The sequence below is a fragment of the Triturus cristatus genome, chromosome 1_1 (assembly GCF_964204655.1).
Source record: "Triturus cristatus chromosome 1_1, aTriCri1.1, whole genome shotgun sequence".
NCBI classification, from domain to species: Eukaryota; Metazoa; Chordata; class Amphibia; order Caudata; family Salamandridae; genus Triturus; species Triturus cristatus.
In genome coordinates this window covers 560,339,962-560,362,966 of record NC_140579.1, presented here as the reverse complement: position 1 = coordinate 560,362,966, position 23,005 = coordinate 560,339,962, and the positions used below count along the sequence as shown (strand labels likewise).

The 23,005-nt window shown below is 46.8% G+C and overlaps 1 protein-coding gene across 4 annotated transcripts in view; it reads left to right on the top strand.

Annotated features, from left to right (window-relative positions):
* Nucleotides 1-23,005, top strand: part of TNNT2 (troponin T2, cardiac type) — a 306,241-nt gene that overhangs the window by 215,990 nt on the left and 67,246 nt on the right. For 2 of the 4 annotated variants that reach the window (XM_085599693.1, XM_085599692.1), the window contains exons 9-10: nt 14,166-14,278; nt 15,462-15,571. In XM_085599693.1, the coding sequence (XP_085455819.1) occupies nt 14,166-14,278; nt 15,462-15,531 (183 nt within the window). In that variant the 3' untranslated portion in view covers nt 15,532-15,571. Of the gene's footprint in view, nt 1-14,165; nt 14,279-15,461; nt 15,572-23,005 lie in introns of those variants that run through there. The other 2 variants (XM_085599695.1, XM_085599694.1) reach the window with 1 other exon arrangement.

Below are 23,005 nucleotides of genomic sequence, written 5' to 3'. Positions count from 1 at the left end.
GGTACTTCCTGGAGCAGAGGGCCACCAGGAGTCATTCCAAATGGACGGGGAGGCTCCCAAGATGAGGACTTCTGTCTTGCCTAAGTTGAGCTTCAGACAGCTGTCCTTCATCTAGCGGCGACAACTTTCACTCCTTCATGGAAGTTGTTCCTGGCGACTGTGGGTTCTTTGGTGAGGGAGAGGATCACCTGGGTGTTCGGAACCCAGATTGGGAGATGTACAGGACGTGGTTGGTTTCAATAAAGTCGGCGAGCTGGGCTTTGATGTTTTTTTTGATGATTTTGTCTGGGAGCAGGTAGATGAGCCTGAAGTTCTTGAGGTCTGTCGGATCCACAGAGAGTTTCTTTCGAAGGGGGTTGAACTTGGCGTGTTTCCAGTCGTCGAGGAAGGTGGCTGTCTTGAGGGAGCAGTTGATGGTTTGACATAGCTCAGGTGCAATGGCGGAGGTGGCTCTGTAGAAGATGCGGTGTTGGCAGGGGTCTGAAGGTGCTCCGGAGTGGATGCTTTTCATGGTCATTATTGTGTCATCCGTGGTGAGTGGGGACCAGCTGTGCGGAGTCAGTTGGTGGTGGTTGGCATTGGTTGTGGTGGTTGCTGGCACGGTGGGGTGGTCCTGGTCGGCGAAGTTGTCATAGATAGTCTTGATCTTGTGGTAGCCTAAGGTGCCAAGACAGTTTTAGAGGTCTTGGGAGGACTCGCTGTTGGGTTTGGCAAACTCCTTGATGATGCTGAAGAGTTCTTTGCTATTGTGTGTGTTGTTGGTGATTCTGTCTTGGAGGGCCTTCTTCCTTGTGGTTTTGATGAGGTTGTGGTGTGCTGTGGTGGCTGCTTTGAAGATGGCGTGGGCTTCTAGCATTTTGCTGTTCCTCCTTGTCTTCTTGAGCCGTCTACAGGTGCATCTGGACTCTTGAAGCGCTGGGGTGAACCAGCTTGCTTTCTTGACATGTTGTTTGCTAGTGGCTTTCTTGAGGGGGGCTTTGGTGCAGTGAGGGTCGGTAGTTCGGGTGAGGGAGCCGGCCGGGGTACAGAGGTGGGTGAAGGCAGGAGAGTGGGCCATGGGTGTTGGTCGGCGTTGAAAGCTGGCAGTTATTGCGTACGGGGTTGAGATCATGGAGGATGCTGGCATCATAGCGGTGGTAGGTCTGATGACCAAGGTCCCTGGCACTGGGCGCTTTAAGGTCGCGGATGGGCACAGGCGGGCTTGCTTTTGGTGCACCTTTGGTATGCCTTCCGTGCGTGACCGCCATTAGGTAGTGTGAGGGGGAGGGATGGTCAGCTGGGAGGTGGGAAGCAGGGCGCAGGGAAAACGGCATGCTGGAGGGAGGAGGGCGGAGAGGTGAAGGGGTAAGCAGTGGCAGGAAAACGGGAAAGTGTAGGACAAGAAAAAGAGGCAACAAATTTAGAAAAAGGCAAGAAGAGAAAAACGGCACAAAGAGTAGGAGAAAATAAAAAGAGAAAGAAAAGACAGAAGCAGCAGAGGGACAGAGGGCAGAACAGTAGAAAAGCAGAATGCTATCCCACTGGACCACCAGGGATGAGGCGCAGGCAGGAGCCTGCAGCTGGAGGAGGGCCTCGAACACCCGAACCAGAAGGGTCAGAGTGCACTCAGGGGGCAGCTATTTAGTGTTAGAGCTGCACGGGGGAGAGCAGTGGCACTGACCAGGTCCTAGTCACTACAGAGTATATCGTGCAAGATTACACACTTACCACTGACCACTGTGTGTTGTGAAAAAGGCCTCTTTATTAGGAGAGGTCTACAGTAAATCAACATAAATTAACATATGGTGCAGGTAGAAAAAAAACAATCCTCACTAATACATAGTGAAACAACGTAACTAACCCCCCTCCATTAAAGTTCCCTCCCAAAATGCCAAATGTATCCCCAAGAACTCTTGCACACCCCCTTTCCTCTGTTTCGCATCAGGCAGATGGGAGGAACAACAGTATTTATCCCACAAAAAACCCCTGCAAACACCTCGGTACTGCCCAATGGATCAAGGGCCAGCAAAAAAGGCTGGCCCTTTATCCCACACCTAATATATGCTAGCTAACAACCTCGGCCTCCGTGGCCTAACAGACCTATCCCAACATGGGGTCAGCAAAGTCCACTTGCCCAAATCACCCCAGAGGAAGGGGGCAATGAGCCTACTGGCCTAGACTCCCCCCGGGTCTCTCATTGTACAAGAATACACATTTATCATAGACCAGTCATAGACTAGTGGGTGTTGTGAGAAATGCCACTTTATTAGGATAGCTCTGCAGTAAATCAACACCATTAACAAATAATATGCACAACAACAACAAAAAACGAATGCATAGTAAACAACCTAACCCCCTCCCTTAACCTCTTCAATGCCCGTGACGAGCTGGTCTCGTCATGGGCCGCGGTCGCGCTGTGCCCATGACGAGACCAGCTCGTCATAAACCCCGCCCGCTAATACAACGGCCGGCACAGGGCGGGCAAAGGGGCGGGCACTGAAGGGGTTAAAATTCCCTCCCAATATACCAAATTCACTCCAAGAACTCCCACACTCCTTCCTTTCCTCTTCATTTCACGTTTCATGCCCAAACTTGCTATATGCACCTCACCCAAGCATGCCCCATACTCTTCTATTTCTTAAGCTGAACATGCTGCAACGGTCCCCCAAAGTTGTTCCTCCTGCTCTGTGCCCCATCCCCTCTGAGGGGTGGATATACCTGCTAATGACTTACCAAGCCCCACTACGACCGCCACTTAGGAAACCCTGCTAAGGAGTTTCCTTGCTCCCCCTCCCCATCTTTCCTCACACCAGAAAACATCAAACAACGACCTCTGCAACCATAAAATCATTGAGACCAAACTTATCTCCCCATAACTTGGCCAGAAACTCCCACAAGTCCATCACATAATAAGCATTATCAGACACTAATAAAGTATACCATCAGCACGAAATAAATTAGCATCCTCTTCCATGATGTGATCGTGGGTTAAAACCTTTTTACGACTTTCCCAGCAAAAAGCTTGGTCCACTATAGTGTGTTTTAGTGCACCATGCCAATGTTTTTTGGGTACAAATGCAGTCCCCGCCACACACGTTCCTGCCCAAATCTGACAAATTAATGTCAAGTCCTCCTTCATAGCTTTCAACAGTGTCAACCCCAACAGCTGGACCAGATCATCTTCACACAAAAGGACAATTAAAAGATCAGGACATCCCCTCCCGGCAAACAGCTCAGCCAGAAAGAGCAATGACCACCCCTATCGTATTCCGCTCTTACCCCAGCAACTGATTTCATGCCTATTACTCGTCAGTCCTAAGGAACGGCCTCAAGCATGGTTTTCTGCAAATTTAGTTGCCCATCAAACTAGGGAATGTCTAACTATCCAAGTCACATTTTGTCAACAGCCAGGCCTCTCACACAATATGCAAAAAAATAGAACAATTTTAGGAAAGCATTGTAAACACTATTAACTTATATCTCAATCCTCAACCTTATGTACCATTCAACACATCTCAAGCGTCATCTTTCAATCTGCCTAATATTCACATACTGCAAGCCCAAACCTCCTGCTGCTTCTGAAGCAGCCCCAATCTTGACCAAATGAATTCCAACTAAATCTATTAGCATCCACGCCCAAATAAACCAGAGCCATCCTAAGAATGCCTAACAAATGATCTGCTGTAACTGACTGAACATTTGCATGACAAAAAACTGATCCCTTCTTCCAAGGGCAACCGTCCAAGCACCTGTGCCAAAACTCAACATTTCAAATATCCTCTACAATACATTTCTGAAGCATGATTCGCAGCTCGCTACCCTTCCGATCTGTTTTTGATCAACCCAACCATATCAAAAGACCACTCTCCATCACCACCTTATGAAACTGGAATCCATGCCTACCCCTAAAACCCAAAAGTTCAGAAAATGTAAAGGCACAAATAAACATCCAAACCATGCTCAACCGAAACACCCGGACTTCAAAATCATCATAGAAACAAACTACTAAAGCTTTCATTAGCCTAATAAGCAAGGAGAAGGAAACTGGCTCCCTCGGAAACTCCCTGCGCCCCCGAAACTTGGACCACCCCAACAGGACTCTCATCACTAAGTCCCCCTCAGCAGGGTAATAACCCTAAACATGTTTACCATAAAAAGACAGACTGGCCAATTTACTAGAAATGGTCAGTACTGATAAACCTTTATCAATTAACAGCAACACAAAATTCATAGCATCCTCCTGATGATTCAGAACACTGTTCTCACCCCCCCATCTCGATCTGGCACCACTCAAGAAACTCCGTCCATGCTTGTAAATAGGACCTTCTAGTAATACTGGATACTGAATGCTCCACAAAACTTACACCCCTCATTTCCCCGGTGCCTAGATGCCCAGTGGCAACTCTGTCTTCATGTCTTCTACTCCAGGGGCCAAGTGCCGGAACCTCTGCTACAGCAAACGAGATAAAGCATCAGCTGAATCATAGATTGCGTCCGGGACATTTCGTGCATTAAACATGATGTTTTGTTGTAAACAAAAACAGAATTTATCTCCTCAGCAGTCTGAGAACCCGCAAATCACTGGTCTTCTGTTTGTTGACCAACTGAACCTCTGTTATGGTATCAACATTAAACAAAACCTGTTTATTTTTTATTTATTTTTTTTAGTCCTCATTTTGCAATACATTGTGTCAGGTTCTGATATTGGAGACCAGAGCTGCTATTTCAACTTTCCTGGACCGACAACTCAAAGTTCTTTCAACGGAAAGTTTTTCCTTGCAGCTGGAAGCCGGTTATCACCTAGACACAACGAAGAAAGCCAACCACCCTTAGTTAATTAGTGTATTGCCTGGGTTAAAATCATTGGACTTTAGTCACAAAAATTAGAGAAATGTTCCCATATTTCCCAAAAGTTGTATTTTTTCCTGGGCTTTCCACTTCTATCTAATTTGTTCACTCTGCCAACGGATTTCCACCAATCCAAGTGTTTGGGTGGTGTAGTACAAACCCAGTTAATACATATTTCTCTAGTGCCAAAAGAATTAATACAAAAAGTAGATTCTCCTGACTTAAACCTAAATTACTTATATTTACATCTGTTTTATAGATCCCAAAGATTACCAATTCTATACTTACAGATATTTGTTGACCAAGGAGGTCCGTCAATGTCTTACCAACTTTTAGCCAGAAGTCTTCGAGCTGGGGGCACTGCCAGAACATATGTATATCATCTGCCTTATCTTCACCGCATTTTGGGCATTTTTTCACTTGTTGTTGACTTTGGAACTTTGAAAGTTTTTTTGGAGTCCAGTAGGCTCTATGAATGGTGAAAATGTGATTTCTCCTTAGTGCGGCAGACTGAATAATACCCCAACATTTCCCCATTGATACTTTCCAAATGTCCTGAAGATCTGTGGTAGGCAGCGCGGTTCCCCAGGTCGAGTCAGGAATCATAACATTTTCTTCTCCAGCTGTTATTAGAGACCAGTACCACAATGAGACTTCTTTTTTCTGGAGATCAACTCCAAGCATCTTAAGTTCCAGTTGCTGATTACCCATAAGTGGTTCTGTTATTGAATTTATCCAGCTCAAAAGTTGGTAGTATTTAAACTTTGATACAAAAACTGTTTATTAGCCAACTTCTTGACCCACTCCTCCAATTCTACCAGCAATGGAAAAAAACTCTAGGAGAGCAAAGCTCCTGCTCTGTGTAATCCAATGCCCTGGTTATTTCTCTGCACACCACCTTCCTTCCCAGAACAGGCCGAGACCTGAAGCTCCTACTGCATCTGAAAATATATGAATATGCCAAGATGTCTTTAAATCAACAATAAAAACACATGGAGAGCTGAAACTTTTCTGACACTGACCCCCAGTCACAGATCTGGGTTGAATCCATCATCGTTCTTTAGCTCACTTCGCCATCCCAGTTCAACCCAGATCTGGGACTGGGGGTGAGTGTCTGAAACGTTTTAGTGCACCATCCATCATCTACTTGTGTTTGCGTTGTTCGCCCTATGTTGGCAGGGTATGCCCAGACATGGGTCCCTTGCTCACTTTGCCACTGGATTCGAGCTAGCCTGGCTGAGAGGGGTGTTACCTGGAAACCGGTCCCTGGATGCTTGTTTCCGGTCTAGGGAAGATCTGGCTTGGCAGTTCGGGCTGGACTGTTCCCATGAGAAACAGGGTCAAGACTGATTTGCATATGGCTGTGTCTGAACTGGGGTGGCAAAGTGAGCTAAAGAACGATGATGGATTCAACTTAAAGTTTCAGTGCTCTGTCCATCATCTCATTGTGTTTGCTTTAAAGTAACAATAAACATGTCAATTCCAATAAAGCAATCTAAGAAATGTCACTATACTCTGAAATCCACCCTTAAGGCCAATGTGACCCTCACTTTGTGGTGCGGTAGCACTGCTCCTGACATGATAACCCAATTCTCCTACAAAAAGTTCTCACTGATCTCACACCCTATATGCCAAATTAAGGTGACCCAATAGGCACTGCACTTTTTGCAATTCCAATTTGCAAGCCCCACTCACCTCTTTTAGTAAAGCAATGATCTGTTTCACCTTATATGCTGGACATCTACCCTCCATCGTTTGTGTATTCAGTTCAATGCCAAACAATAGCAAGCACTTGCTAGGCCCCGCAGTGTTTTCTGGAGCTACGGGCACCCCAAACCTATTTGCAACATCCTGAAAGATATGCAACATTCTTGCAAATTAATCTGACCCACTCTTTCCCACAAACATAATTATCTAGATAATGAGACATTGACTTAGAAGCCTTCTTCATTGCCACTCATTGCACACAAGTACTAAAGCATTCAAACAAAGAACAGGATATACCATAGCCCAAAGGCAGCACTCTTTCCACATATATTGCTCCTTCAAACTGCATTCCCAAAACCTGGAAATAAATGGGATGATCAGGCAAAATATGAGATGGGGATTTCACATCACATTTTGCCAATTTCGGTCCCTGAACACGTCACCTCACCAACTTGATGGTATTATCCACTATGGCAAACTGCACAGACACATCCTCCTCTGCAATATAATCATTAACAGATGTTCTTGACAGCCACGATAAGTGATGAATCAGTCTATTCCCCAGGCGTCTTCTTAGGGACCATCCCCAGCAGACATGTCATCAAATCAGGTAGCGGTCATTCAAAAACACGCACCTGCAATTCTGCCCTTTCACACTTTTTTGCTCAATTTTTCTCTCACAACCTCAAGAAGGTCCTTAGCCAATTCCAAATTATCTGCCCAATGTTGCTATTCAAGGCCTTGGTAACCCAGTCGGAAACTAAACTAAAAACCCCTTTGTAATCTCTTTGCAGCATCTCTGTCAGGATATTGACCCAACCAACAAAACATTTTTTTTCACCTTAACTGGAATAGGTTCCCTTGTGTTAAGGTTGGTTTTGCTGCCCCAACTCCTAAAATACCTCCCCTGTTAGCATCTCCCCACAACATTGTGTAAGTGGGTGTCTACCCCACACACTGAGCACTGATGTCTGCACCATCACAACTGATTGTAACAGACTCCCCCATGTTACATTTCCAACAAGGTCCTCTGGATAGGCTAGATTGTTCCCTCCCTACATAGCCTTCCCCATCCTGGATGATGCGCCCAAGAAAAGGCCAAAAGTGCAGGGCTAACCCACTAGCCATATGTTCAGCTGGTGCCGTACGAGTTGGTAACATCCGCTCCGGCTATAGGTCAGAATCCACCACACCCCATTTTTTGTCAGAATTAATGTTCACTCAGGCCTGAATTCTTCATTGTAACTGCACCATCCATACCCTCCAAAATCCATTTGTGCTTTGCGCACTATTTCCATATATTTGAACAATGCCATTTCCCTCTCTGGATAATTTACACAATAAACACTGGCAACAATTAAAAGTGCTGGTGTCCAATTGTCAATAGTAATGGGCACTCCAGGGTGCCGGGCCAATTCCCACTGCTCTTTCTTAGAACCATCTTTTGATTCTATTTCCCAATGCTGTAATTTAAACACATTAACAAACTCCCCTTTACAAATATTCTCATTTGTTCTCTCTAATAAATGATCCCCCAAAGGCAATGATAATCCAACTTAGGGTAGCTTCTTATCCTTATCCAATGCTGCTACGCCATCTTTTTCCTTCTCACCATCTGTTGTAGCCTTTGTGTCTTTCTGATATTCTTTTTTGGATGAAGATGCCATTTTTAATATTTTCTAAAATGTCCCCAACCTTGCCCTTGGTTTCCTTCTTGCTATGTTTCCTAGGAGCTTAATCTCCAGCCTTCTGTGGGCCTCCTATGACCACATCACCAACCCCCACTGATTTAATTTCTCATCTATTTCCCTGATACGCCCCTATATCTCCAAAATGACCACCAATTCCACATACCTCTTTGCAATAGTCACTCTTACTATCCATTAACTCCTGCACGCTTCAGCACTTCTCTCCATTCATGTTCTTTGAGTTGCCTTGTCAGTTCCAGACATCTGCAATTCACCAAGCCTCTGACCATTGTTAGCCTCTCCCCCAATTTCTCATTCACAAGCTGTCATCCACTCTCAACTATATCGTCTTCTTCGATCTCATCCCATTCATCGTCAAAATTCAAGTATAAAACATCATCCTTACACCTCACATTCCTACCCACACCTGGTTGCTTCCATCATCAGCCCTTCCCATCATACAATGGCTATTCAGCCACATTTTTTGGTGACATGATCATTGATGACATCCTCTCCCTTGGTGTCAGAGAGGCCTCCAATAACTGACTCCTCACTTCTGGCTGCATACCAGGGCCATGTAGGACCAACCATCAATGCCTGGAGTGCCCCTTGATCCATGGACCTCACGAGCTGCCAAAGCTCCTTCTCCACCCTCAACCTCTATCTTCCTGTCTGTAACCCAAACCTTCTGTCGAGGACGTCTGCTTGTATCCACAAAGATGTATCAGCATTCACTGTACACTCCAACACCCTACTCTTTTTCACACTTTAACCTTCCCTTCCTTATACATAAGCTCCCACTACTTCTCAATATTTCTGGCCGGTATGGTCTCAAGCCATATAAAAAAAAGTCCATCCTTAATAGTCTGGTGCTCTCTTAAATACGCCTTAACCAGAAAATTCCTTCTCAGTTAACTGTCCTGGAAAAGACTTGAGGTGCTCTCTTCAACTACATCTCCCGGAGGTCTTCAGGTCGTGATGTCAGCACTCTTTGCATGTGGATGATGCCTCTGTATAAACACCCCCTGCTGACCAGTGCCCTTCATCGCAATCACCATGCGATCAGGTCCAGCCAAGCCTATGCACACAGACACGCCCAGGTCCCTCCAGTCCATGCTTGTAAATAGGACCTTCTAGTAATACTGGAAACTGAATGCTCCACAAAACTCCCACCCCTCATTTCCCCGGTGCCTAGATGTCCAGTGGCAACTATGTCTTCATGTCTTCTACTCCAGGGGCCAAGTGCCAGAACCCCTGCTACAGCAAACGAGATAAACAATCAGCGGTATCATGGATTGCGTCTGGGATGTTTTGTGCGTTAAACATGATGTTTTAATGTAAAACAACCAGAATGTATCTCCTCAGCAGTCTGAGAACCCGCAAATCACTGGTCTTCTGTTTGTTGACCAACTGAACCTCTGTTATGTTATCAACATTAAACAAAACCTGTTTATTAGCCAACTTCTTGACCCACTCCTCCAATTCTACCAGCAATGGAAAAAAACTCTAGGAGAGCAATGTTCCTGCTCTGTGTAATCCAATGCCCTGGTTATTTCTCTGCACACCACCTTCCTTCCCAGAACAGGCCGAGACCTGAAGCTCCTACTGCATCTGAAAATAAATGAATATGCCAAGATGTCTTTAAATTAACAATACAAACACAAGGAGAGCTGAAACTTTTCTGACACTGACCCCCAGTCACAGATCTGGGTTGAATCCATCATCGTTCTTTAGCTCACTTCGCCACCTCAGTTCAACCCCGATCTGGGACTAGGGGTGAGTGTCTGAAACGTTTTAGTGCTCCATCCATCATCTACTTGTGTTTGTGTTGTTTGCCCTAAGTTGGCAGGGTATACCCAGACGTGGGTCCCTTGCTCACTTTGCCACTAGATTCGAGCTAGCCTGGCTGAGATTGGCGTTACCCCGAAACCAGTCCCTGGATGCTTGTTTCCGGTCTAGGGAAGATCTGGCTTGGCAGTTCGGGCTGGACTGTTCCCATGAGAAACAGGGTCAAGACTGATTTGCATATGGCTGGGTCTGAATTGGGGTGGCAAAGTGAACTAAAGAACGATGATGGATTCAACCCAAAGTTTCAGTGCTCTGTCCATCATCTCATTGTGTTTGCTTTAAAGTAACAATAAACATGTCAATTCCATGAAAGCAATCTAAGAAATGTCCCTATACTCTGAAATCCACCCTTAAGACCAATGTAACCCAATCCTCCTACACTTACTTAGACATAATAATCAAGGGATTAAACAACCCCGATTAGCTTTCAAAAAAATAAAAAATAAATCAGAAGAGAGCATATACATAACCCAATTAATGTATTTTACATAACCAAAATCATTTGCATGTCTAGATATCGCTTCAACCTTATGTGCATCCAAAAAGGGTCCTATTAAGCCCCAAACACATCCCTTCCACAAAACACAAATACAAGACAAATAACACAACTTCATTTCATTATCGTCCATTCTTTCGGCATTCAGACGGCTATTTTAGACTGTGCAGAAATCATCGTAGTGTTACGCTTTTGTGCTAAAAGAAACTGGAAACCATTCTCTTCGCATATCGGTGACTTGGCAGTGTCTTGTTAATGATACAGTTACCTGGATGTGATGCCGATAGAAGGCGGTCAAACAGTTCTACTTCTCGAAAAATGTGATCGTAACGTCAATGGGTCTTCTGAAGGGAATTTATGTGTTATCATTTCTGGTTACCCCAGCACCTTGGGACATTAGTTAGCAGGGTACACCCTATTTTGTACCTTCAACACCTCATCATGAAAAAAGTTGCAAATATTTTATTGATGTGCCTTACCACAGTGCAGTAGTTAGTGGAAGAGACAGTCATTAACGGAGTTTTAATAATCTGTACTCTCTCTACTGATTTATCCATTTTAAACTGTGTTGATGGCACCACAACTTTAGCCAGAAAATACATTTGCGTGGCCAAGACACATGGAGGCAAAAAATAACAAAAGTATGACAGCTTGACAGATTCTCTCTCTCTCTCTCTCTCTCTCTCTCTCTCTCCCCCCCCCCCCCCCCCCCTCCGGTTTTTGCTGACTTGCACTTTTTGCTGGCATTAGGACTCTGCACACTTTACAACTGTTAACCAGTGCTAAAGTGCTTTGCTCGCGTCTTAAAACAAGATGAATTGGCTTATTTATACCCAGTTAGTATATTTGATTTACCTGTAAGTCCCTAGTAAGTGGCACTACCTGTGCTCAGGGCCTATAAATTAAATTCTACTATTGGGCCTGCAGCGCTAATTGTGCCACCCACCTAAGTTGCACTTTAAACCTGTCTCAGGCCTCCCATTGCAGCCTGTGTATGTGCAGTTTTAAACTGCCATTTAGGCAGGGAAAAATAAATCTTTTGCCAGGTACAAACCTTTCTTTTTAAATACATACAAGCAACCACTAATATAGGCCCTGGACAGCCCCAAGGGCAGGGTGCAGTGTATTTGAAAAGTTGAACATGTACTTTTAAGTTTTACATGACCTGGTAATGAAAATAAACTCTTGAATTCGTTTTACACTACTGCAAGGCTTACCTCTCCTATAGGATAACATTGGAATTATTTTATTACATTTTATAAGTGTAATTTACGTGGGAACAGGGAACTCCTTCATGTTTGGTGTCTCTAGAATCACAAGGTAAAATTCTAACTTACGGTGAGGTCAGATTTTAAATTACTATTCTGAAAATGCTACTTTTAGAAAGTAGGTATTTTCTTGCCTTAGCCATTTAGTTCCTGCAGCCTGTCGTGGGTCACATGACAGGGTGTAGATGACAGTTGGGCTGTGTGTATTCTTCCTAAACAGCCACACACAGTAGGAAGCTTAGGTGTGACTAGATGGGCCATCACTGGCAGGATGGGAGGGAGGAGTGCACCCAGCCCCACTTACATTTGAATTGTCCTGGCTCCACACAAAGGACTGCATACCCCCTGTAGTTAGTCTGGAGGTAAGACCAAGAAGGCAGGGCACCTGTGCATGTCAAAGGCATGCCTCTAGAAGCTTTTGCCCACTTCAAAGGCACAACTGGATGTATATCTAGTGAACCTCAGACACTGCCACTTCAGTACACTTCTGGACTCTTGGATACTCTGCCAGGAAGAAGGACAGCTCTGCTGCTGAAAGGACTGCCACTGTGCTGCACTCCTGTTGTGAAGGAACCGCTGCCCTCTTGCCTAGGTGAGACGGCCTGGACCTGCATCTCATGAAACCAGAAACCAGAGTGACTCCAAGGGCTAGTTGGCTGACCTTCTGATCTGAAGCGTCAGGGTCATAACAGGCTTCCAACAACCTTGTTCCTGCACCTAGACTCTGACATCCATGAACCCACCCTGTCAAGTGGTACCAGCTCAAGTCCTGGACCCTTGGGAGAGGGCCTCAGGTGCTCTGCCAGCCTCTGTGGATCCAGCGGAGCCGACGCAACTCTTCTGCTGTGGGGCGCATCCCTGAGCAGAATTGATGGATCTCTACTGCTGCATGGATTGGACCCGTCGCAAAGACCCACATCGCCTCTACAGCCCGCATCGCCTTTGGAACCACTTCTGCATGACTCATCCTCGGTGCAGGTCCTCGCATCCCTCATCAACAGCAGTCTCCACAATGATGCCAGACTGTGCATTGCAGCCTCACAGCTCTTAGGAACCGACGGCTTGTTCGACTGCATGCCACATCTTCAACGCTGTGCCTTGCATCGCAAGCCCTGTTGACGGGATCCTCGACGACAATACAGGCCCTCACGTCGCAGCCTCGACACATCTCGAAACCGACACATTGCTTCAGCTGCACAACGCATCTTCAACACGGATCTCCGCACATTCCTGCAAATCAGGATTTAAGGTTCTTTGTTCAGCGGGCCTAACTTGGTCCCTGTAGCCAGACCATCCTCCATCATGGTTGGCCTGAACTTATGACTTTGTCGCAGTCCGGTGCATCAAGATATCCACAGTTCACTCTTTGTTCTTTTTAGCACTATTTTCACAAAAATCTTTCAAATTGCATATCTCTGGCTCTACTGATTGGATTTTTGTAATTTTGGTCTTGTTATATTTATTTAGGAAAGTACTATTTGTGCAAATTGGTGTAGGATCATTTTTGTGTGGTGTTTTCACTTTATTACTGTTTGAAGTGTTGCACAACAATTTCTTTTATACATTGGGGCATATGTGCAAGACCCTATCGCCACCACAACGTCACTTTTAACGATGTTGTGCTGGCGATAGGGGCTGCACCTTATGTACAAGGCAGTGTTAAGCCACTTAACGTGGCTTAACACTGCCTTGTACATAAGGCCTCCTTTCACGCTATGGTTAACGTGAAAGGGGTGGGCATTGGGTGTTGCGGTGGGCGTTCCACTGCAACACCCATTCATTTTGACGCTGCCCCCTATGTACAAGTGTGGCATACATAGGAGGCAGCGCCAAATTTAAGACCAGGTAAATCCTGGTCTTATGTTTGCGAAACGAGGAGAAATGCATTTTTTCTCCTCGTTTTTGCTTTTTCCATGTGTGCTGCCTTGTGCAGCACACATGGAAAAAGCAAAATGACATGGTTTGTTTATGTACAGGAAGGTGTCCCTTCCTGTACATAAACAAAGCTTTTTTAAAAAAATCCATTTTGCCACTTTCATGTGTGCTGCATGAAGCAGCACACATGAAAGTGACTGAATGGCATTTTAGGATTGTTTTTGCGCAGGAAGGGACACCTTCCTACACATAAACAATCCTCCCCTGTATGAAGACACCCTTGCACTATGGTGCAAGGGTGCCTGCATTGGCACTCAAAGACAAATTTAAATGTCCAATTTTCTATAACATGGGTTGGACCCTGTAGAGAGGAGTAGAGTAGTTGGGATTGGTTTCTCTTAGACCACCATATCACATGTCACCTGGAATGAAATAACCAAGCATTGTCTCTTCCAGAGCAGCAGAGGTGGGGGTGGGAAGAAGCAGACAGAACGTGAGAAGAAGAAGAAGATCCTTGCTGAACGCCGGACGTCCCTTGGCGTGGAGAGCCTAAGAGAGGACCAACTGAAGTAAGATGAGCTTTAAGTATCTCTTCCAGCTTTAAGGGCACCAGTAGGAGACAGTGCACCTGTGGGTCATTTAAAGTGCTGCATTGCTCATGCAGGCCTAGCAAGTGGTGCACAAACAATAGAGAGTCACACTCTAGTTCCATGCAGGCCAAAGACTTGTGCTCCTTTATTTATACCCTCTGACCCTCATGTGAGGGTTGCATGCATCCATTCGGATCAGGGCTCACCCAGCAGGTGCCGGGTAGCTCATTTCATCTCCTCCAACCTTAGTTCAGTTCAGTAGTTTATTTTCACAGGCCTAGGAGGTCCATACAAAGTCTCTGAGACTTTGGCTCAGCTGCTGGTTGGGTCATCGGTTTTAACTTTGGCTCCTGGTGGGGCCAACTTGATCCTCAGCTGTCACTGGAGCCATCCCAATTGTTGCTTCCGCCCGACAGCTGTCATACTGGGAGTCACACCTCGGTGGTGGGTCTCCATCACTGTTTGATCTGTGATTGTCCTGTGCTGGTGGTGCAGGTGTGCCCTCTGCCCCTGCTTTGTCATAAATTTGCCAAGCGTGGGCTCTCACTCTTTTAAACCAGGACACATTATTGATTGCTGTTACCTCCCCTTGTCGGGCTGTCACCATGAGGCCGTCTATTGCTGTCACAGCCCAGTGGCCAGTGTCGTGTGGAGTGGGGAATATCCTCCTGGGGTGGCGATCATGCATCAACACCGTATCCCCAAGTGTTAAGTGGCAGCTGCATGCTCTTAATGTGTGGATTCCTCCGTATTTGTGTGCTCTCTGGGTAATTTTTGGGTGGTATCCAACCCAGGTGAGCTGCAATTGCATCTCACCTACTCCCTCTCAATGTGAGTTTCCATGGGGAGCAGTGTGGGGTACCATGGAATTCTCAAAAGAATCTGGTGGGGCTGATTTCTAGGTCTGATCCTTCTTGTCCGGCTATCTTTCATGCCTTTTTATGGTGCAAATAAAGTGCTCAAAATCGCCATTGGCTTGTAGCTACTGAGGAGCAATTTTACTGTGACGCATGCCTAGGTATCATAGGAAGTAACTATGCCCCTTGGAAGGGTGATCCATTGTCAGTCCTGACGTCCTTAGGGAGGCCAAAAGGTGTGAAGGTTTTCTCAAGTGCTGGGATGACTTTGGAGAATGCAGTTGACTCCATCATTTCTACTACAGGGTATTTAGAGTGGCTGTCCATTACTACTACTACCACAACCATGTGGGAAGCTGCCGAAGTCCAGGATGACCTTCGCCCATGGTGTCTTACAGCGTTCTTCAGTGAATACAGGTGCAGGAGCTTCAGGTCCACTCGTCATCTGGCAGGCTAAGCATTGCCTTACCAGACAGTCTACAGCCTCATCAAGTCCGGGGAACCGTAACTTTTCCCTCAGGTTGTTTTTCATCTTGGCTGCTCCCTGGTGCCCATCGTGAGCCAGTTCTGTGACACTGCTGAATTAATTATGCCAGAATTACCAGCCAATGTCCTTTGAGTAATATTCCTTCCAGTGAGGTAATTACATCATTCCTGTCTCTCCAGAATTGTGTCAGTCTTTCTTTGTCCAGGTTTGTCCACTGGTTGATGTCACTTAGGAATGTTTTCCAAGCTCCGTCACGTAGGGTGGTGATAATCATTTAGAGTACTCAGTCCTCTGTTGTTGCTCAATGGATGTCCTGGAGACTGAGCTCCCTTGGGCGTGCCCCTTGGCTTATTAGTCTCTAGTACTCCTCTATTTGAACGTTGTCGACCACTGAGGGCCTTTTGCTTGGCATGGGGTGCCTCGAGAGGAAATCTGTAGAATTCCTTGACCCATGGCGATATATAACGCTGGAATTATACTGCTGTAACTGTCCCATTCAGTGCTCAAATTTGGGCGGGGTATGTGGTGCAGTGTCCTTAAATAGGGATACTAGTGGTTGGTGGTCCGTGACCACTTGGTATAGTCCCCCACCTAGGCACAGGTGGAAGTCTCCACAGCCCCGCTTGATGACAAGGGGCTCTCTTTTGATTTGGGCGTATCTTGTTTCTGTGAGCTCTGCTAGCAAAAGCTAGAAGCGCCCACCTGACAGGTTCCACCTCTTGGCTCAGTACTGCCTCAACCCTACAGGGCTTGCATCCATGATGAGTTCTGTCCTTTTTGACTGGATCAAAGTATGCCATGGTGACCTTGTCTAATAGTGTGTTTTTTAATGTGTTCGAATGATTCGGCTTCTTTGAAGCTGAAAGTCTACCTATCTTCTGTTTTTGAGGCCCTGCTAGAGTCATGAAGTTAAGGTTAAACCGGCCGCAATAGGTGGTCATCCTGAGGAAACTGCATTCCTCTGTGTCGTATTTTGGTGCTCAGACTTGTCAGATTGCTTGTGACTTGTGGGTGTCCACCTGAATGCCATTATGTATAAAGACATATCCAAAGAAATCTACCTTAGTTTCGAAGAATGAGCGCTTTCCTCAATGGAGGGCAAATCCATGCTCACTGAGTCGCTTTAGGTTGCTTGGCATTCACCGTGATGTTCTCTGTTGGTTGTCGGGTAAATTTAGAAAGTTATCACTTATGTTCACGACATCTTGGGGGCCCAATAGTGTCTTTCTTATTGTGTTTTGGAATACTTTTGCCACTGAAGAGATCCCAAAATGTAGTCTCTTGTATTTCCTCAGGTTGAGGTGTGTTGAGAAAGTTGTTATATATCAGCAGCCCTCATCTAGTTGCAGTTCATGATAGCAGGCATTTGGGTCAAGCTTGGAAAACCACTTGGCTCCACTGCGGTCGGGGATTAGATCATCCATGGTTGGTGTGATGTGCCTCTCCCTCGTGATCACCTTGTTGGGGAGGCGCATGTCAATACACAGCCAAATGTTTCCTGAGTGTCTGGGTTTGTCCACAGTTACCATTAGAGGTGCCCATGGAGTAGGCCCGTGCATTTTTTCGGTAACCTCTTATTTTTCTAACTTCTCCAGATTTTTTTCAACCAGTGGTCGCAGGTGGAAAGGTACCGTGTGGTGTCACAGGGCCACCGGTTTCAACATCCTATCGATGTTTAGCTATACTAGGAGTCCTTTGAGGCATCCCAAGCCCTGGGTCTAGTGTGGGAATTGCCGTACAGTGTCTTCCACATGGGTAGGCTGGACGTTCCTAGCAAAGAATATGAGACTGAGTTCTTCAACTGTGAGGCACCTAACTAGAGTTTCTGAGTCTAGTTTCACAAAGTGGAATCTGGCCAGCGTTTCCGTGTCCTGGTTCTGCACTGAGACATTGGTTGTCCCCACTAGCGGGAGTGGTTTGCAGCCTCCATAGGCACATATTGTGGTCCCAGATGGTGACAGAATTGGTCTTGGTCTGAGGCAAACATATTGGTGCTGGCTCATCACTTTCACTGATGCCCATGAGTGCTTTGACTGTTGTACCAGCTATGACTATTTCGTACATGGGTTGTGTTCTGTGAAGGATATGAGAAAAATGTCTTCATCTTTTGAATGGTCAGTGCCATAAATGTCCCCTGTCCACTTGCAACTTGACGTTTGGTTCTGCAGCTCAGTTTTATTAAGTGTGAGGTTTCGGATTGCTTTCGTGGTGTAGATCTTCCTCTGGCCCATTGGCTTCTCGCACACATCTGCACAAACTTGCAAAAAGGTTTAGTTTCTTGCAGCTGGAACATGTTCTTCCTTGGGTGGGGCGATTCTCTGCTGTGTGTTCTTCATTCCCACAGTTCCTGCAGCGGGTGCCGGGCGCATTCCTTGGTGGCTTCCCCTTCCCGACCTCAAACTGTGTCCTGAGTGCATCAACGGTCTCCATCTTGATCATTGGTTGTTTGCCTGTGTGGGTACCACCTTTATTGGGGGTGAGTGCCGAGTCCATTTCAGCTGCCCATGCCACAGAAAAGTTGTGGGATTGGGCAAGTGCCAAGATGCCATCTAGGCCAATGCCCAGTTGCCATAGGATCAGTCCTCTAAGGGCCATAGACTTGCATCTTTTCATGCGCTGCACATGCACTTCTTCTTTGGGCTGGTCGTCGGCAGTGCAGGTGCTAGCCAGCTCCCTCAGATGGGCATATAAGTTGTCGATGGACTTCCCTCCCATTGGCAAGCTTGTCAGGGTTTAAATCAATCAAAATCAGGGTTGAGCTGGAGGTCAAAGTGAGCATTAAGGGTCTTGACAGCACCTTTCTAGTCATTGTCTGCACCTGTTCCAGGGAAGTGTTCAAACAGCTTCTAAATTTCTTTCCCTGCATAGTGTAGTACCAAAAACCTCTTGACAACACCATCAGTTTCTCTGGTTGCCCCTAAATAATTGTTAAGGCCATGCCACTCACATTTTCTATCACAGCACTGCTGTTGCAGGGTCTGCAAATTCACCGAATGGCTGAAAAGCAACAACTGCGTTCTGGGCGTGTGCAGCAAGTGCGGCTGTTGGGGCCTACGCATTGCCTTGCTCAGCGATGGCATAATCCGCCATGATGCGTAGCGTGCTTAGCTGTGTGGGACGGGGGAGGGGGGACACTGGTAGGGGGTCCCATTGCCCTGTAATGATGACCTTTCTCTATGGGCGGTGTTCCATAAGGCAGTGCTCCACTCGGCTATGCGCTCCCCCTAAGCATGCGCGCATGCGTATTTCTTCACGCACGCGCGCATGCATCAACAAAACATTCAGGCTATATTTCAGGCTATCAGTATCTGCTCCCCAGCGCACAAGTCAATGCGCATGCGCGGAAGCATTGCCCTGTCTTCTGCCTTTCGACTGCGCATGCGTCATTGTGCGCATGAACACTGCGTAGTTTGTCATGCATTCGAAGCTCCGGTGGCAGCGTTACCTAACCGCTACCAGTGATTGTGGATGTTGGTGCGTGGTGACAGCGTTACCTGTCGGTCACCCTAGTGATCACAGTACCCAGGTGAGCTGTGGCCGTTCGAGGACGGGCGGGGAGGGCTGAGAACAAAAAGGTCTGTCTCTTCCTTTTTTCCCAGATCACACAAGGACAGTCTCCACTTCTGCCGCTGGCCATCCCTCTCCATAATTCTGTCTCGCTCCTTACTTAGTGAAAACCGCCGACTCTTACCCTAAATATTCTCTCTATTCTTTCCCCTATGAAATGGACCCAAAAAAGAAAAACACTTGTGTGAGAATGTGGCTCTGTATATACTGTTCCCTAATAGGTACAGGGTGTACAGAGTCCACAGTCCCCCAGAGGCTGATAGAGGTCAAAGTTAGGTATGACCTTACTCTCAAAAGTGGTAGCTTGGTCGAGCAGTAAGGCAGTACCAGAGGACAGTGTAAAGCATTTATTGTACACACTCAGTCAGCAAATGGTTTCACACACTCAATAACTGAACTCTAGGCCAATGGTTTATATATATAAAATATATGCTTGTTTTATTTTTAGAACCACAAAGGGGGTAAAAATATACTTTCTCAGAATGAGAGGTTGGATATAAATACTTTTGTCTTAAGCAATAAATTTGTGTAAACAGTCACAGTTGGTTGCAATAAACAATCCTATTTCCTAAACATAACAATGCATTGAGCTCAATGGTAAATTCAGGTTATTTGTAATAAATTACTTTTCAGATTACTTTTGAAATTCCAGGTCTGGCTCCTAGAACCAGCCTTGGGTCAGTATTCAGAATCAAGTGATGAAAGTCGACTTAATAACTGTAATGATTTTTAAATAATATTTAGCTATTTCAAAAGTTAGCACTTAGAAAATATTTCAAAGAAAACATTCAATGGATCTCTATGGCAAGAAATTCAAATTGCAGGTAGAGTACTTTATCGTTACTTTAGTAATCCAGGACTGGGTGCCTAGACCCAGGACTGGGGTCCTTATCAAAAGCAGGTAAGTAATTTCGTTTGCAGAAATGGTACGATTTTAAAAGAATATTTCAAATTTGCAAAAATAGACACTTAGAAGAAATTTCACAGAAAAGCAGACAATGGTTTCCTATGGGAGAAAAATAAGTTAGAGGTAAGTATAGTTGTGAACACTTTTCAGGGTCAGGACTGGGCACCAAGATCCAGCACTGGGAGCTCACCTAGGAGCAGGTGAGTAAATTCGTTTTTGTCACTTGGCGGATTTTTGGTGAATTTTTGCAGTTTTGAAAAGTTCACACTTAGAAGATTTTTGAAGAAAAAGCCAGTCAATGTTACCCTATGAGGAAAATGAAGTTAGCGGTTTAAGGGTAAGTACTCGACTGGCAGAGTTGAAATTCCGGGCATGGACTCAGGGGTCCCCCAGTGTCAGGTAGGTACAGTTGGTTCACCCTCAGCGGTTTCAGGACGGCCGGGTGCAGAGAGAGTTAGGCCCAATGTTATCCTATGAGGGATAGGGGGGCCTTGGTTGGTGGCTGCTGTCTGGCAAGCCACGCGGCTGTGGGAGCTGGGCTCCTGGTCACTTACTCAGGGCAAGTGGGGAAGTAGGTTAGTGTAGAGAGGGCACTGCCAGGGCCACTCGGGCGGCTGGGTGCAGGGTGCTTTTGAGCCTTCGGGCGCTCAATGGAAATCAATGGGAATGTTCCGGTTTGGAAAAAGGCTGCAGGCTCGGGGACGAGGATGTTTCAGGTGCCACCACCACTTCGAGAGGTAAGTTGGGTAGTTGTAGGTTAGGTGGGTACCCCGGGATTGGGCACAGGGGGCCGCAGGGCGCCGGGTGCAGGGGTGCCTTTTGACGTCGGGAATCTTACCCTCTGGTTGATCGCGGTTGGGGTGGCACGTGGTTCTGAGGCTGCAGGCTTCCTCCGGGATGTCGAGGGGGGTCCTTGGGTGCCGGACTCGGGGTCACAGTCGCCGTGGGGTCGTCCTCAGGGTCTTTGTCCACTCCGGCACTGGCCAGGCTTGGCTGGTGCAGAGTGTGTTGGGTCCGCGGTTCCGGGCTGCTGCCAGGGGTTAAAATAGGTTTCTTGAGTAGAGCCTCTACTCATGGGAGTCCCAGGGGCTTAGAGCCAAATGGTAGCCAGGTCCTCCGGGGTTGGTGAGGTTGCTGGCCACGAGAGATGCCGCGCTGGTGCAGGTTCGAGAGTCGACAGGCCGGTAGGGCTGGGGCCTAAGCAGTTGGTGTCTTCTTCTCTTTTTAGCAGCTGCAGGGCAGGTCTTTGTTCTTCTTGCTCTTCTTGTAATTTTCTATCTGGAATCTAAGGGAGGAAGGTTCAGGGTGCCCCTAAATACTAAATTTAGGGGCGTTACAGGTAGGTGAAGGCCAGGGACCAATGGGTCCCTGTCCTGGGGTGGGTACACCCCCTATCCTGCCTCTCTCCTGTGGGAGGGGGGCAGTAGCCTAATCCTGATAGGGTAGGGCCTCCCATCTTCAAGATGGCGAGAGCCCGGAGATGTGTTTCACCTCGCCTCCCCCACCTGAGGGGTGGGGTGGGCAGGCTGGCACATCCCCTGTCCTTGTATGGGGTTTCCGGCCAAGCTTCCCGCCAGAGTGGGGGGTTGCAGTGGCCTGGGGAAACTCCAAATGGCGGTATGCCTTTGAAGCTTCCCTTTGCTCATCCTGGGGGAGGAGATTTCTCACCTCACCCAGGATGTGCATTGTTGCAGGCCCGGGAGAGCAGGGGCTCTCCCACCCAGGGGTCCAGCAACGTGTCTGCTGTGTGGCAGCCTGGGCAGCCTCAGAGCAGACGTGGATTGTAAGTTAGCTGTAAGGGGGCATCTCTAAGATGCCCTCTGGGGTGCTTAGTACATTAAATCCTACACTGGCATCAGTGTGGGTTCAATGTGCTGAGAAGTTTGATACCAAACTTCCCAGGCTTCAGTGTTGCCAATATGGTGCTGTGGAGCTCGTGTTTGACAAGCTCTCAGCACCATGTACTCTTAAATGACAGCACTGCACTTACAGTGCCCAGGAATGGACCCGGGTACTGTAGGGGCACAGGGCTCCTGCTCCTGTGCCCACACCATAGGCGTAATGCACCCAGCTAGAGGGGTGGCTGACATATGCCTTGGCAGTGTAGGTGATGGGCATGGTACACAGTGATGTGTGCCATGTCGACTCTTTGTTTTGTCCTGCACCCAGACACTCAGCCTGCAAGGGCAGTGTGTGTGTAAGGGTACGGGGCCTCTGAGGGTGACACAATGAGTGCTGCAGCCCTTAGAGGCCTTCCCTGGCCACAAGGCCCTGGGTACCTAGGGTACCATTTACTAGGGGCTGACATGTGGCTAGGGTTTGCCAATTTGGAGTTTGTGTGGTTTAAGGAAGGAACATAGGCCCTGGGCACCTGATTGGCAGGAACGCAGGGTACACTCAATCGAAGTACATTCAGCAATTTAGCAAAAAGTGGGGGCATACCATGCAAGAAAGATGGCACTTTCTCACAACTTGTTGTCCTTTTATGACAGTTTTGAATTCCAAAGTGCAGCGTGGCAACTGATAGAAAAAAAGGTTCAACATAATTAAGTAAAGCAAGCTAGAGTGGTCGCAAACTGGCCAGATTGGTTATTAGTCACACCCAAACACATTAGTGCCACTTTACGGATTTGCAAGTGAAGCGCAACTTTTGTTTTTTGGTATGTTAGTTTGAACAGTATTGTTTTCCCCGTATGGGGAAGCGCACCATTCCTGGAGGTACTGAAATACTTAGTTGATGCGTGGAGTGGAAATTGTTTAATGTGATCTGTGTCAGCTGTTTTTCGTACTTTAGTTTATAAAATCTGTACCGCTGCTCTGTTCAGGGATGTGGTCTTTTTAAACCATACTGCTGTCATGTTAACTTTTCAGGCAAGAATACTCATTGA